This window comes from Hemiscyllium ocellatum, chromosome 6 (genome assembly GCF_020745735.1).
Source record: "Hemiscyllium ocellatum isolate sHemOce1 chromosome 6, sHemOce1.pat.X.cur, whole genome shotgun sequence".
In the NCBI taxonomy this organism is placed as follows: Eukaryota; Metazoa; Chordata; class Chondrichthyes; order Orectolobiformes; family Hemiscylliidae; genus Hemiscyllium; species Hemiscyllium ocellatum.
The window spans coordinates 122,299,852-122,317,101 of record NC_083406.1 but is presented as its reverse complement, the minus strand read 5'-3'; the positions used below and the strand labels follow the sequence as shown (position 1 = coordinate 122,317,101).

Sequence of the window (17,250 nt, the reverse complement as noted above, 5' to 3'; positions counted from 1 at the left end):
GAAATGACATCACCAACCCAAACACAAATAGAAAGCAGGAATTTTCAGCATTGCATTGCCCGAGACCCACTGAAGATGTTACCTAGTATGGGAACGAAACATCTGGAAATGTACCTTCCAGTGCAGCGAGCAAACCTACATCCAAAACCTCAACCTGAGCTACAAATCTTCTCAAAACCCACTCTGATTTATGAACTCCAGAAAGAAAACTGGAGATTTGGAGGTGTGCAGAGATCTTGTTGAGCAAGTTGAGGATGCAGATCAAGGGAAGTGGTTGTTATTTTTGAATATTCTGTGAGTTCTGCCTTGTGAGAATGCTGTGGCTTTAAAAGGTGTAGTTTTGTTAAAGTTTCTTTTAGAGTTTGCGGGACTGATGCTGAGCAGTCTGTGAAGCTATGGATTTTCTTTTGAAGTTGGAACGATAGAAGCAGCCTGTGTAGGTGTGGTCAAACTCCCACCCTTGGAAGCAGGGAATTTAGCTTTGTAGTTTTCTCAGCAGCAGTTGCTGTTGGGGTCTTGAAGAGGTGGAAGCCATTTTTTGTCCCTGTCTCTGTTACAGCTAAAATTTGGGAGTTGTTTGCCTGCTATGAGAATTGTGTGTGAGACGATATGTTTTCTCAATGTGCCTTTTTGTCAAAGGTGTGTTTGAGAGATGTTGCTATTTTGGTACAGTTAACTAGTAATGAGTACTGTATCTATTATTCAGTTGTTTTCCAGTTAAGTTGTTCCAAGTTCTTTCTTTCTTTTTTGTTGTACTTTAACTATAATGTTCAAATAAATTGTGTTTTGCTTCATGTTGAGTAATTGGACCAATTGAATTGCATTTGGAACAAAGCACCTGACACTTACTTTTAAAATGAGAAAAAGTTGAAGTCTAGGGTACCTTAACATATTTTGAGGAGGTCTGATCTAGTCTATAACAAACAGTCCTGGCAGATTGGAGGATGGCAAATGTAACCTTTCTCTTTATGAAAGAAAAGAGGGGAAAAACCGGAATTACTGATCAGTTAGTCAGCACTCTGATCAGCACTCTGGAAAATGCTGGAATCTGTTATAAAGGATGTGATCACAGCACACAGAAATAGCCAATGTGATTAGACCGATTCCACATGAATTTGAGAAAGAGAAGTAATGTTTGACAAACCTCCTAAAGCTTTGTTTTAAGGACTTTAGTAGTAAAATAGATGAGGGAGGTCTATCTAATGGATGTGGTGTAATGGATTTCCAGATAGCTTTTGAAGAAGTCCCATGTAAGTGGTTAGTGTGCAAAATAAAAACACATGCGATTGTTGATAATGTCCTAGCATATCAAGAATTGGTAGATAGACAGGAACCCAACTCTAAATAAATGGATCATCTTTGGCGTGGGTGGAAGGCAGTGACATGTAATGTTCTGCAGGGATCAATGCTTGTGGCTGCACTATTTACAATATACATCAATGATTTGGGTAAGAGAATAGTGTAATTTTTCCAACTTTGTTGACAACACATAACTAGGTGAGATTGTGAGCATAGAGTCACAGACGTACAGCACAGAAACGGACCCTTTGGTCCAACTCGTCCACGCCAACCAGATATCCCAACCCAGTCTAATCCCACTTGCCAGCTCCCGGCCCATTTCCCTCCAAACCCTTCCAATTCATATACCCATCCAGATGCCTTTTAAATATTGCATTGTACCAGCCTCCACCACTTCTGGCAGCCCATACCACATACTCACCACCCTCTGCGTGAAAGATTGTCCCTTAGGTCTCTTTTATATCTTTCCTCTCTCATCCTAAACCTATGCCCTCTAGTTAGGTTAAAAAAAACTTTCAAGGTAATTCGAACATGTTGAATAAAGCAACAAATGCATGGCCGATGAAGTTTAAAGTGGATTGGAGAGAACTTGTCCAGCTTTGTAGAAAACACAATGGCAGACTGTTATTTAAATTACAACAGATCGGCAAAAGTTCATGTACAAACGAATCTGGATGTCCTTATATACTGGTGACTGAAAGCAAACATGCAGATACAGCAAGCACTTGTGAATCTAGTAGTATGTCAAACCATAAAGCAGACATCAGCCATGATCTCATTGAATGGCCAATCTGATACCTTACCCTTGGTTCTCTTACTGATTAAAAATCTGTTTGTCAGCCTTGGATATGTTTGACAACCTTGTCTTGACAGCCCTCTGCAATAAATAATTGCAAAGGTTCATCGTCCTCTGAGAAAATAAACTCCTTCCCTGTCTTAAATAGGTGACCCATCATTCTGTGATTATGTCCTCTTGGTCCTAGACTCTCCCACAAGGGGAGAGTCATCTACCTTGTCAAGCCCTGGAAAAATATTTCCATGAGATAGTTTCTCTCTTCTAAGGTCCTGTAGGTATAACCCAACCTACTCAACCTATCATCATGGGAGAATCCCTCCATACCCAGGATCAACCCAGTAAACCTTTTCTGGACTGCCTCCAGTGCCAATGTATTTTTCCTTTGATAAGTCTTTGGAACTCCTTGCCCCAGAGAATCCTTGTATTTATTTAAGGCTGAGATAGATTCTTGATCAGTAGGGGATTCCAGGGTTATGGGGAAAGGGCAGGAAAGTGGATATGAGGAATATCAGATGAGCCATGATCCTAGTGAGGGGCTGAATGGCCGACTCCTGTTTCAATGTCTTACTGCCTTAATAAGGGGCTCAAAACTGGTAAGTGTTCCAGCAGTAGTCTTCCCCGTGTTGTGTATAGTCTTAATATGACCTCTCTACGTTAATCGTCCATTCCTTTGTAATAAAATCCAACATCCCATTTGTCTTTCCTATTCCTTGCTGAATTTGTATGCTGTCTTTCTATGACTTATGCATGAGGACCCCAAAATCTCTCTGTAGCTTTCTGTAGTCTTCTCCATTTAAGTAATTTTCAGTTCCTCTATTCTTGCTGCCAAAGTATGTAAGCTCAGGTTTTCCCACATATTCCATCTGCCCAGTTCTTGCCCACTCGCTTAACCTTGTTAGCTTCATTTTAAGAGAATTTTAGTACAACATTAAGGAAGTATATAAAGGGTCTTAGTTAGACCACACCTGGAGTGTGCAGTTTTGATCTCCTCTAACATAGAAGGAGTGCAGCAAAGGTTTGCCAGACTGATTCATTGCAAGGCTGGTTCATTGTATGAGGAGAGTTTGAGCTAACTAGGCCTATATTAACCATGGCTTAGCAGTTTGTGAGGTGAGTCATTCAAATATATAAAATGCTGACAGAGCTGCGCAGACTGGATGCAAGGATTATGTGAGCTTTGGTTTGGGTGTTCAAAACAAGGCTTTTTTTTTTCATTCACTCGTGGTATGTGAGCTTCGTTGGCTGGTCACATTTATTACCTGTCCCCAGTCCCCTTTGAGAAGGGGAACTGCCTCCTTAAACAGTGCAATATGCAGTAGCTGGACCCGCAATGCCATTAGGGTGTAAATTCCAGGGTTTTGACCCAACAACACTGAAGGAATGATGATATATTTCCAAGACAGAGAGTGGCTTGGAAGGCAACTTGCAATTGGTAGTGTTCCCATGTATGTAGTGCCCTTCAAGATACTGGGAGAAATTTCTTTACTTAGAAAGTTAAGCTGTAGCATTCTTCATCACAATGGAGCTTGAAACATTAAAAGTGTTTAAGATAGAAATGGATTTCTCAAGACTAACGGTGTCAACGGATTTGGGGAGAGATATGGCATTGAGATAAGATGTTGAATGGTGGAATTGGCTTGGTGGGCCACATGGCCTACCCTTGCTCTTTTTTTCCATGTTTCTAAGTCATAGAAACAAGAGTGTTTGAAGTTTTCTCTTAACTCACACGCTCCTCTATGTAAGTACGTGATATTGATTTGGGATTTTTTTTTGTTTTTAAAGGGTCTTTTGTCTCTGTACATTACAAGCATAGCCTTTGGTCTTCCAGTTCCTGATTACTGCTGCTGTTCCATTTCGTCATTGGACAAAGTTAAAAATCATACAACACCAGGTTATAGTCCAACAGGTTTATTTGTAAACTAGTGGAAGTTGTGTAATTTTTAAATTTGTACGCACCAGAACAACATCGGCGTCTCCAAATCATTTGTCGCTAGAGGCTAACATTTCACCTGCTCTCTTCCTCTGGGGTCTCTTCTCAAAACTGCTCAATCTCTCTTCTCACTTTTCTCCTTGAAAGTCTTGTCTATCATGTTCCTTACCCCTCCCTCTTATCCTACACAAAATCACTCTGGTTTCTGCTCAGAATTCACCTCTTCCTCCTCCTCCCTAACATCATGTCATTCCTTTAATTCTGATTTCTCTCTCATCCCTGATTTCTAGCACTTCATAATTTGGTGTCTGTGACTTCAGCTGTCTGATCCCTAAACTCTGAAATTCCATACTGGAAGCTCACACCATCTCTACCTTTGTTTTTTTTGTGTGTGGTGCTCTTTCTAATCTACCTCTTTAACCCAGCTTTTGATCACTTGCCCTGATATCTCTTTGTGTTGCCCACTTTTAGACTTCATCTGATTATATTCCTGTGAAGCTCCTTGGGACAGTTTATAATATTAAAGCGTCATGTTCTTTCGCATGAAACATCAAATGAGTATCTTGAGCAAATGTTATTTGCTTAAAGTATTTCTTTTTTTAAACCACAGGCAATAAAGGAGCTGTTGGTGTTTCGTTTATGTTTAATGGAACATCATTTGGATTTGTTAACTGTCACTTGACGTCTGGTAATGAGAAAACTGCAAGGTAAGTGTAGTTTAAAAATTTGCATAACGAGGAACAACTTGGGACAGTAGTGTTTTCAGTCATTACATATGGGGCCATCCTCAGCACCGAGGGAAGTTTCTGTGTGGCCACGTGATGCTCTTGTAATACAGATATTTTTGTCTCCCTCCCCTCTCCAACAAGAGCAACATAGAGGATGGAGATTTCTTCGAACTGTGCTTACTGTGTCAGTAATGCTCAGAGCCTGGAGGAACACCTTTCATAAATATTATTCCAGCCAGCAAGAAAATATGATGGGCATTTATCAACTGCTAATAAAGAAAAGTACTGCAAATGCTGGAGATTTGAAATAAAAACAAAGCTGCTGGAGAAACACCAGGTCAGCGGCATCTGTGGAGAGACGCCATAACTTTTCAAATCCAACAATATTATTCTGAACACGGACGGAACGGTAGCTCAGTGGTTAGCACTGCTGCCTCACAGCACCAGGGTCCCAGGTTTGATTCCAGCCTCGGGTGATTGTGTGGAGTTTGCACATTCTCCCTGTGTCTGCGTGGGTTTTCTCCAGTCACTTTCTCCCACAGTCCAAAAGATGTGCAGGTGAGGTGAATTGGCCATGCTAAATTGCCCATAGTGTTAGGTGCATCAGTCAGAGGGAAAGGGGTCTTGGGTGGGTTACTCTTCAAAGGGTCAGTGTGGACTAGTTGGGCCCAAGGGCCTGTTTCCACACAGGTAATCTTAAAAGAAAAGCAGTTTGAGGGCTGTTAAACCAGTGTGTATTTCCAGCATGTTCTGTTTCTCTTTCAGCTTGAGGCGCCTGCATTAAAACTTTACGGTCACATGATATCTAAACCAATGTTTCAGTACAGTACAAGGAAATACTTTTGGGTGAGGCATTAAACTGAGTTCACATCAGCATACAATATCCTGTGATACTGTTCAGAGCCTTGACCACTTGTTTTCTTGCAACAAATATCTCTAAAGCAGATTAGCAGGTCATTTATCACAGTTTCAGGGGATTATTATGTTTCCTCGCATTATAATGGTGATTACGTCACAAGTAGTTTATTGTCTGAAGTACTCAACGACAGCTTGAGAATATGGGAAGTATTGTGGAAATTAGTCTTTTCTACAATATAGGCACTGATGCTCTTAACTGAATGCACATGTATTGAGTTGTACACGGCAGTATCCAAAAATATATAAATATATTTGAAAATAAAATGCAGTGCTCTGTTATCTAGAATTGTCTTAGTTAAAGTTACCTTCTGGAGACTCACACCACAAACTCCTGGGACTGTACAGATGCAGGAAAACCATGAGGAAACGGTGAAAACCTGCTGGCCTGAAGGTGAGGTTGAAACAATGTGGCTTCATGACCCCCTTGTCCAGTATACTACTGGCAAAGATCCAGGCTATTGAAAACAGAATGAATGAACTTGGATCTAGACTGACTTACCAGAGGGAACTGAGTGACTGTTGTGTGCTCTGCTTCATGGAGACCTGGCTCACCCCTGCTATTCTTGATTGTGCCCTACAAGCTGACGGGTTCTCCATACATTGCATGAACCGTATAACATCCTCTGGCAAAGCAATGGGCATATGGTATACTTCCTGATCAGCACTTCCTGATGTTCGGATGTAGCAACCCTGGCAAGCCATTGCTCCCCGGACCTAGAATACCTTACAGTAAAATGCCATCCCTAAGCCTATCGCGAGAGTTCACCGTCGGCATCCTAACAGCAGTATACATACCACCCCATGTGGATGTGGAGAATTCCCTAGATGTGATTTATATTGCCACAAACACTCGAAACAAATTACCCGAGGCCCTATTCATTGTGGCCAGCGACTTCAACCAGGCCAACCTCAAGAGAAAGCTGCCAAAATACGACCTACGCATCTCCAGCCCCACCAGAGGATCAAACATCCTGGACAGCTGCTACACAACCATCAAAGACACCTCCTTTCCCCATCCACACTTCAGAAAATCAGATCACGACACTGCGTTCTTCCTCCCAGCTTACAAGCAGAAGCTGAAACAGGAGGATCCTTCATAAAAGGAAATATCATGCTGGTCCGAGGCTGTGGAAGACTGTCTCAGGAACTGCTTGGAATCGGTGGACGGGACTGTGTTCAAGTACTCAACAGAAAATTTAGACGAGCATGCCACTGCTGTCACAGATGACCTTAGCAAATGCGTGGGGGACTGCATACGAAAGAAGTCAATCGGGGAGCGTTCCCCAACCGTAAACCTTGGTTGAACCAGGAAATCCATTGAGTAATCCCTACTGAAGACCAGGCGGGTGGCTTTCAAGTTGGATGACCCAGACTAGTACAGGAAATCCAGATATGACCTCCGCATCAGACATGTCAAGAGGCAGTACCAGACCAAGTTAGAGGCCCAAACCAACCAGACCAGACTCGTGTTGCCTGTGGTAAGGCCTAAACAGCATTCCAGGATACAAAATGAAGCAGAGCAAGAAAGTGGGCAAAGATGCGCTCAATACTTTCTATGTTTAATTTGAGCAAAATGCTAGCGGTGCAGTGATACCTGTCCCAACAGCCTCAGATGTACCTACTCCCTTGGTCACTGCTACAAACATCAGATCGGTCATCCTGGGAGTCAACCCAAGGAAGTAAAGGGCCCTGACTGTGTTCCTAGTCAAGCACTCAGATCCGGTGTGGATCAGCTGGCGGAGGTATTCACCTACATCTTCAACCTCTCCTTCCTATCAGCTGAAGTCCCCACCTTCTTCAAGAAGACCACCATCATCCTGGTACCTATGAAAGCACACGCAACGTGCCTTAATGACTATCACCCAGTGGTTCTGACCTCAATAATCATGCAATACTTCGAGAGGCTGATCATGGCCCACATCGACTCCACTCTCCCAGCAGCCTGCCTTGATCCCTTACAATTTGCCTACTGACGTAACAGGTCCACAGTGGATGCATTATCCCTACCCCGCTATCATGCCTGGAACATCTAGACAGTGAGGGCAACTACTTCAAATTCCTGCTCATTGGCTACAACTCCACCTTCAAAATCATTATCTATTCCTGACTGATGTCAAAACTCCATGGTCTTGGCTCTGCACTCTGCAACTGGATCCTCAGCTTTCTGACCCACAGACTGCAATCAGTGAAGATAGGTAACTGCACCTCCTCCACAATAACACTCAACACTGGAACCCTCCACCACCCCCCTCCCCAAAAAGGATGTGTCTTCAGCCCCCTACTGTACTCCTTATATATCCACAACTGTGTTGCCAAATTCCAAACGAATGCCATCTCCTAGTTCGTTGATGACACCACCATAATGTGATGGGTATCTAACAATGATGAGTTAAAATACTTGGCTCTTCGACGTGGTGCAATAAGAACCACCTCTCTCTCAATGAAGGCAAAACCAAAGAACTGATCACTGACTTCAGAATGGAGGGAGGAGAACATGCCCCCATCTACATGTGAGGTTTAGAGGTTGGAGTACATCCTCAAAGCAATGATAACTGACAACCTGTCCTGGATCTCCCATGTAGATGCGATAGTCAAGAAAGCACAACTACGCCTCTTCTCCCTCAGGCGGCACAGGAAATTCAGCATGTCCATATGGACCCTCACCAACTTCTACAGACGCACCATTGAGAGCATACTGTCCGGGTGCATAACGGCCTGGTACAGCAACTGCTGTGCCCCGGACTGTAAGAAACTACAGAAAGTGGTGTGTGTAGCCCGGACCATCATGGGAGCCAACCTTCCTTCTGTGGACTCAGTCTACACCTCTCACTGCCTTGGAAAGGCTGCCAACATCATCAAAGACTTATCACACTCCGATAATCTCCAACAACCTCTTCGGTCTGACAGAACACCTGCAGGTTCAGGAACAGCTTCTTCCCAACTGTTATTAGACTGAGGAATCGACTCTTTAGCCTCAAGTAATGCTGATCTTGCTAACGTTACTGTTACCAAGGACACACATTGTGCAATGTAATTGTATACCTCTGTCTAAATCGTTTTGATCTCTACATCCTTGCTTGCTATGATCCGCTTGTATTGCTTGTCAACAAAACTTTTCACTGTACCTCGGTACACATGACAAAACATCAGTTAATCAAAATGACAATTTGAGGCACAAAATTTTATGCCCAACTCTTGAATTTTGGTTGTTTCATTAGCACAGACTAACCATAATATGCATGTTCTGCAAACGTTTATGGATGTGGCTAAGAATGTCGTAATTATCCATGTAATCCATTTCTGTGACATTGATTCAGGGGTAGAGAATGACCAGGACACCAGAGAGAACTCTCCTGCTGTATCTCAAAGGTGATGGGATTTCAGTTTAATATCTCAACCAGAAGATGACAACTCTGACTGTCGAGTGCACCTTCCTGTACTGCACTGGAGTGTTGGCCACAGTTCTTGTGCTGTAGCTTTGGAGTTGGACTTGAAGCTACAAATTTGTTAATTCTGAGGCAAGGATGTTACCAACTGAGCCACAGCTGACGAATTGCCCGCATTATTGTTCAGCACTCTATACGCACTGAAATATTTTCAAAGCAAGTCCAGGTAGATTAAAGGGCATTTGTCAGAACATCCCACACAAACAACAGTTAATCTGGCATTGACTGTTCACTAAAGGGAAATATATATGGCAGAATATGAGAAGAACCCTCTATTCTTTTATTTTATATTGGAAACTTCACTTTCCATCAGTCAAGGCAAGCAAGTTCTTGGTTTAGTGCATTATGTAGCAAGTATCATAGTGCAGCATTTCCTCAGGGGAAATGTATCCTTCTGTGGAGCACAGTTGCAACCAAGTGAAGCAAATTGTCTAGACCATTCTACACCACTTAGAACAGGGGTTGGCACGGTGGCTAACACTGCTGCCTCACAGCACCAGGGACCCAGGTTCAATTCCAGTCTTGAGCGACTGTCTGTGTGGAGTTTGCACATTCTCCATGTGTCTGTGTGGGTTTCCTCTGTGTGCTCTGGCTTGCTCCCATAGTTCAAAGGTGTGCAAGTTAAATGGATTAGCTATGCTAAACTGCCATAGTGTCCAGAGATGTGTAGGTTAGGCGGATTGGCAATGCAAAATGCAGGCTGACAGGGAAAAGGTAGGGGGTTAGGTCTAGGTAGCATGATTTTCGGAGAGTCGATGTGGACCTTTGGGCCAAATGGCCTGTTTCCACACTGTAAGGATTCAATGAGAAAACAATGGGGTGAATGTGAAATAGTTCTAAAGGCATAAAGCTGAGTGTACAGGATATGTACAGGATTGCAATTAGCAAATGCAGGACAAACAAATATGACCATTAATTATATAGAACATTCAGAGGAGAAACAGACCATGCAGCCTAACTTGTGCTGTGGGTTGATGCTCCACTTGTGCCTTCTCCTTTGTTGTAATCTTCCATCTCCTCCTCCCTTGTGTATGTGGCTGGCTATCCTTTAAATGTATCTGTGCTATTGTGCTGTTGAAAATTTCACATTCTCACCACCCTTTGTGTAAAGACATTTCTCATGAATTTCCTGTTCGATTCGTTGATGATATCTTATATTGATGACCTTTAGTCATGCTATTGCTCATAAGAGAAAACATTCTCTTGGTGTGCATTTTATCATAACCCTTTCATAACTGAGAAGATCTTTATTTGGTCACCCATTAGCCCAATTTCTGGTGTTTATTTTAAAGAAACATTTAGAAATATATGACTTGGATGAATGACGTACTCTGCCTGTAGCAAATCAGTTTGTGAAAGTTCTCTATTTTCTCAGAATTCCTGCATAACCTTTAAATGTTATAGCAGACATTTTCTAATTGCTGGATTCTGTTCTTTGTCTGGATTGGACTGACAAGAATTCTATGAAGACAATATGAACACAGTGGACGATGGGGACCCAGTAGATGTGGTGTATTTAGATTTCCAAAAAGCATTCTTAAATGTGCCACACAAGGCTGCTGTGTAAGATAAAGATGCATGGCATTCCGGGTAATCTATTAGCATGGTTAGAGGATTGGTTGACTAACAGGATTCAAAGATTAGAGATAAATGAGTGCTATTCTGGTTGGCAGTCAGTGACGAGTGGTGTGCCTCAGGGATCAGCATTGGGACTTTAATTACTCCGAATTTACATCGATGATTTGGAGTTGGGGACCACGTGTAGTGTATCAAAGTTTGCAGATGAGACTAAGATGAGGGGCAGAGCAAAGTGTGCAGAGGATTGTGAAACTTTGCAAAGGGACATAGTTTAAGTGAGTGAACAAAGGTCTGGCAGATCAAATACAATGTTAATAAGTGTGAAGTAATTCATGTTGGTAGGAGTAACGGTAAAAAGGATTCTTATTTGAATGGTGAGAAATTGCAGCAGGCTGCTGTGCAGAGGGATCTGAGTGGTTTTGTGCATGAATCACAGAAGTTGGTCTGCAGGTGCAACAGGTAATTAAAAAGGCAAATGGAATTTTGTCTTCCATTGCGAAAGAGATTGAGTTTAAAAGCAGAGAGGTTATGTTGCAGCTGTATAGGGTGCTGGTGAGGCCACACCGGGAGGACTGTGCAGTTTTTGATCTCCTTACTTGAGAAAGGAAGTACTGGCACTGGAGGGGGTGCAGGGGAGGTACACCAGGTTGATTCTGAGTTGAGGGGATTGGCTTCTGAGGAGAGGCTGAGTAGATTGGGATTATATTCTTTGAAATTTAGTAGAATGAGGGAGGACGTTATCGAGACATATAAACTCAGGAAGGGAATAGATAGAAGTAGAGAGGATGTTTCCACTGGCAGGGGAAACTAGGACAAGACGGCATCGCCTCAAAATTAGGGGGAGCAGATTTAGGACCGAATTGTGAAGGAACTTCTTCACCCAGAGGGTTGTGAATCTGTTGAATTCCCTGCCCAGTGAAGTGGTTGAGGATTCCTGAGTAAATGTTTTTAAAGCTAAGATGGATAATTTTTTGAACGGTAAAGGAATTAATGGTAATGGTGAGAGTGCAGGTAAGTGGAGCTGAGGCCATGAAAAGATCAGCCATGATCTTATTGAATGGCAGAGCAGGCGTGAAGGGCCGAATGTGGCAATAATGTTGGGTGAGTCATGCAAGAGAAAGAATCAGAAGTGGACCTTCTTACCAGGGTTGAGCATGTGGTGCCGGAAAACATCTCAGCAGGTCAGACCGCAGGAGAATCAACGTTTCGGCCATAAGCCCTTCAGGAATCCAAAACTTTGCTTCTCCTGCTCCTCTGATGATCTGCTGTTGCTTTTCCAGCACACAGTCTCGATTGTGATCTCCAGCATCTGCAGTCCTCACTTTGTCCTCTGACATTATTACCACTTAGGCCTGTCTCACTGGTTGATTTACCTCACTCCACTTTCACTAAAGTCCTCTCTTCTTTCAGTGTCAAAACATCTATTTGTCTCCATGTTGGATATGTTCAGTCACTAAGCACCTACAGCATTCTGGGGTAGATTATTCCAAATTTTCACAGCAGTCGGTGAAGAAATGTTTTGCCATCCACCTTGAATAATTATCCCATTACCTGGAGATAATGACCTGTAGTTCTTGCCTCTGCAGCCTCATCTTTCATTATCTCCCAACTCGTCGTGACGCTAAGTTGAGAGCTTACAACTCTGTAAATCTGGTTTACTGAGAGAATAGTAAGAATCAGGAGCCAACTGGATTTTATTTTTAATATCTCTATGTGCACACTATTGGAAGGTGAACTGGACTGACTCAGAACAGGAGATGATTCTTTTCTGGATATATTCCAGGTCTTGTACTACTTTACTGTAGCTCTCCTCATGCTGAAACTTTGATGCATTACATGATGAGTGCTGATGCAGTGGGAGCAGGAGAGTTTGCAGTCTTTGACTCTGGCACCAAACAATCCCATTCATAGGGAGAAGAAGCTGCCTTTATTTGGGAAGCTGAAACTAAATAAGATAAAATTAAGAGTCTGAGTGGATCAGTTAGCCAGTATAAATTCATCTGTATCCAATCCTGTTTGTCTCTCACAGACGAAATCAGAATTACCTGGATATCCTGCGGTTGCTTTCTCTCGGTGACAAGCAGTTGAGCTCCTTTGACATCTCGTTACGATTCACTCATCTGTTTTGGTTTGGAGACCTCAATTATCGTCTGGACATGGAGCTGCAGGTAGGTATCATCACTGACAAAGCCATTGTTTATTGCTCATTCCCCATTGCCCTTGAGAAGGTTCTGGTGAGCTGCTTTCTTCAATCACTGCAGTCATTATGCTGTAGATATGCCCAAGATGCTGTTAGGAAGGGAGTTCTGGGAGTTTAACCTAATGATGGAACAGTAATTCTGAGCAAGCTTTGAGAAGATTTGTAGCTCAGATTGAGGTTCTGGATGTAGGTTTGCTTGCTGAACTGGAAAGTTAATTCCCAGATGTTTCGTCACCCTTCTAGGTAACATCTTCAGTGGGCCTCTGGGCGAAGTACTGCTGATGATTCCTGCTTTCTATTTATATGTTTGGGTTTCTTTGGGTTGGTGATGTCATTTTCCTGTGGTGGTCATTTCCTGTTCTTTTTCTCAGTGGGTGATTGATGGGGTCTAACTCGGTGTTTGTTGATAGAGTTCCGGTTGAAATGCCATGCTTCTAGGAATTCTCGTGCATACATCTGTTTGTTTTGTCCTAAAATGGATGTATTGTTCCCATCGAAGTAATGTCCTTCCTTATCTGTATGTAAGGATACTAGTGAGAGAGGGTCTGGTCGTTTTATGGCTAGTTGATGTTCATGTATCCTGGTGGCTAGTTTTCTGCCTGTTTGCCCAATCTAGTGTTTGTTTCAGTTCTTGTATGGTATTTGGTTAATGACATTAGTTTTGCTTGTCTGTATAGGCTCTTTCAAGTTTATTAGCTGCTCTTCTAGTGTGTTGGTGGGTTTGTGGACTACTATGACGCCAAGGAGTCTGAGTAGTCTGGCAGTCATTTCCGAGATGTAGGGGAGAGTGGCTATGGTTTCTGGATGTGTTTTGTCTGCTTGTTTGGGCTTGTTGCTAAGAAATCAGCAGACTGTGTTCATTGAGTACCTGTTCTTTTTGAATGTGTGGTATCAGCGATTTTCCTCTGCGCTATGTAGTTCTTGTGATGTAGTGTGTATTGCTCATTGAAGTAATGTTCTGATGCAGTAATTCTGAGTCAGGATGGTCCATGGCTTGGAGCCTGGTGGTGCTTCCACATGTTGGTCGCCTTGTCCTTCGAGGTGACGTTGGTAGCTGGTTTGGAAGTTGCTGTCGTGGAACCTGGGTGAGTTGCTGCAATGCATTTTGTAGTTGGAAGATAGAGCTATCTCTGTATCCTGGGGTTGAAAGGAATGAATGTTCAAAACAGTGGATGGGGTGCCCTTTAAGTTGGCTGTTTTGTTTTGGATGACGTTGAGCTGCTTATGCTGTTGGAACTGCACTAATCCAGGCAAGTTGGAAGTGTTCTGACGTAGAGTCGTAGAACTATACAGCATGAAAACCCTTCAATCCAACTTGTCCATGCTGACCAGTTTTCCTAAATTAATCTAGTCCCACTTGCCAGGTATCTCTCCAAATCCTTTCTATTCACATACCCATCCAGATGCCTTTTAAATGTTGTAGTTGTACCAGCCTCCTCCACTTCCTCTGGCAGCTCAGTTCTTATCCACACCACCCTCTGTGTGAAAAGGTTGCCCCTTAGGTCCACTTCAAATCTTTTCCCTCTCGCCTTAAACCTTTGCCCTCTAGTTTTAGACTGTCCTACCCTGGGAAAAGACCTTGGCTATTGACCATATCCATGCCCCTCATGATTTTATAAACCTCTGTAAGGTCACCCCTCGGTCTCTGATGGTCCAGGGAAAATAGCCTCAGTCTATTCAGCCTCTCCCTATAGCTCAAACCTTCCAACCCTGGCCGCATCCTTGTAAATCTTTTCTGAACCCTTTCAAGTTTCACAACATCCTTCCTGGAGCAGGGAATCCAGAACTGAACACAGTATTCCAAAAGTGGCCTAATCAATGTCCTATACAGCTGCAACATGACCTCCCAACTCCTAAACTCCATATGTTGACCAATAAAGGAACAATTACCAAACTACTCCACTATCCTATCTACCTGCAAGTCCACTTCCAAGGAACTATGAGCCTCTATCCCAAAGTCTCTTTGTTCAGCAACACTCCCCAGGACCTTAAGGTTAAGTGTATAAGTCCCACCCTGATTTGCTTTTCTAAAATGCAGCACCTCGCATTTATCTAAATTAAATTCCATCTGCCAACTCATTGGCCCATCTGCCCAAGATCCTGTTGGGTACTCTGAGGTAACTTCTTCACTGGCCACTACACCTCCAATTTTGGTGTCATCTGAAAACTTACTAACTATACCTCTTATGTTCACATCCAAATCATTTACATAAATTACAAAAAGCAGTGGATCCAGTACCAATCCTTGTGGCACTCCATGGGTCACAGGCCTCCAGTCTGAAAAGCAACCCTCCACCACCACCCTCTGTCTTCTACCTTTGAGCCAGTTCTGTAACCACGTAACTAGTTCTCCCTGTATTCCATGTGATGTAACCTTCTTAACCAGTCTCCCATACAGAACGTTTTCAAACACCTGACTGAAAACCTATGCCTGGTAGCTGGTGGTCAAGCTTTGCGGAGTCAGGAAGTGAGTTACTGACTGCAAAATTCCCAATGCCTCATGTGCTTTTGTAACTAGATTAATTATAGGACTAGAGCTGAAAATGTGTTGCTGGAAAAGCGCAGCAGGTCAGGCAGCATCCAAAGAGCAGAAGAATCGACGTTTCAGGCATGTGCCCTTCTGCAGGACTAGTCCAGTTTACTCGGAATGTTCATAGTGGCAGTTTCAGTGATGGTCAAGATATTGAATGTCAATGAGGTGATAGTTAGATTCAGTCTTGTTGATGATTCCATAGTCTGGCATGTGTAGTTTGAATGTTACTTCCACTTAGCAACCAAAACCTGAAGGTTATCCAAGCCTTACTGCGCACAGTCACAGACTGCTTTATGATCTGAGGAATTGAATACTGCACATTGAATGGAGAATTGGCAATGGTCATTAATGAAGCAGCCTAAAATGTTTGCATTTCCCTCAAGGTCTCCTACAGCAGTGTCCTTTGGCTGAGATGTTCGGCCTGCAGTGACCACAACCATCTTTCTTCTAAACATGACTCCATTGTGAGTGTTTCCCTTATTCCTAGGACTCCTGATACCAAAGCAGGATTATGGCACGCTCTGAACAATGACTGCACTACAGCTCTTGTGCAGTAAGCTTTTTTTCAAATGAAACAGCATGGATGGTACCTTCATGCACAGTACTCTTCTCTCATCTTTTAATTCTTTCTTTAAGCAACCAAGATGTATAAATAGATGGGTTATATAGCTGATTAACAGTCTGATGCAGTTTGAATACTTCTTCTGTGGCCAGAACCAGGGGATAGTGAGAGGTTAACATGAAATGACTAACTTTGAGTGTCTCAGTCCATGATTTCTACTTTCTCTCTCTCTCTCTCTCTCTCTCTCTCTCTCTCTCTCTCTCTCTTTCTTTCTCTCTCTCTCTCTCTCTCTTTTTCTTTCTTTCTCTCTCTCTCTCTCTCTCTCTCTTTTTCTTTCTTTCTCTCTCTCTCTCTCTCTTTTTCTTTCTTTCTCTCTCTCTCTCTTTCTCTCTCTTTTTTTTCTCTCTTTCTTTCTCTCTCTTTTTCTTTCTCTCTGTCTTTCTCTCTCTCTCTGTCTCTCTCTCTCTCTCTCTCTCTCTCTCTCTCTCTCTCTCTCATTACTTGTTTTGGCAATATAATAATCGGTGAGTATCCCCAACACCACCATTCAGCCTTTCTGCTAGAGTTCTCATCCCACATTGATGGATCCCATCCCAATGGTATAGTTCCATTCTGTCCTAGAGCTGAAGTGAAATCCCTCCACCCCACTTTCTTCACCATATATTTGCTTCCATAATTTTCTTATCTCAGTGCCAATTTGCATGTGGCTTCGCTAATAATCCAGAGATTATAACCCTTGAGGTCCTGTTCTTTAATTTTAACTCATGGCTCATTGCACAATACTGGATATAAAAATAAGGTTAGAGTGATGCTGGAAAAACACAGCAGGTCAGGTAGCATCTGAAGAACAGGAAAATCTATGTTTAATTTTTATTATTAACTTCGATTTTTCCTGCTTCTCAGATGCTGCCTGACCTACTGTGCTTTTCCAGCACCACTCTAGTCTTATCTCTAATATCCAACATCTGCAGTACCCACCTCCGCCAAGTAAATATAAAAGCAGTTCATCCCTAGCTGGTTCCATAATGTATTGCTCCAGGAAACTGTCACAGGCATTCTACAATCATGTCTTCCAGCTATATCAATTGAATTGGTCCAGTCTTTATCAAGACTAAAATCCAAAGAACCAATAATATTGCACTTAGTAAAAACTCCAGTATCTGCTTGTTTAATACTTTGTTTCATGATCCAAGAACAGTTAGAGAGTCTATAAACTGCACTCACTTTTCTGAGCTTTGCTACTCCTAATCTCAAACCATA

At 42.6% G+C, this 17,250-nt stretch overlaps 1 protein-coding gene across 1 annotated transcript in view; it reads left to right on the top strand.

The window, feature by feature from the left end:
• Window positions 1-17,250, top strand: part of inppl1a (inositol polyphosphate phosphatase-like 1a) — a 231,278-nt gene that overhangs the window by 164,355 nt on the left and 49,673 nt on the right. Inside the window, exons 14-15 of the mRNA XM_060826353.1 lie at window positions 4,636-4,732; window positions 12,725-12,863. Of these exons, the coding sequence (XP_060682336.1) occupies window positions 4,636-4,732; window positions 12,725-12,863 (236 nt within the window). The remainder of the gene's footprint in view (window positions 1-4,635; window positions 4,733-12,724; window positions 12,864-17,250) is intronic.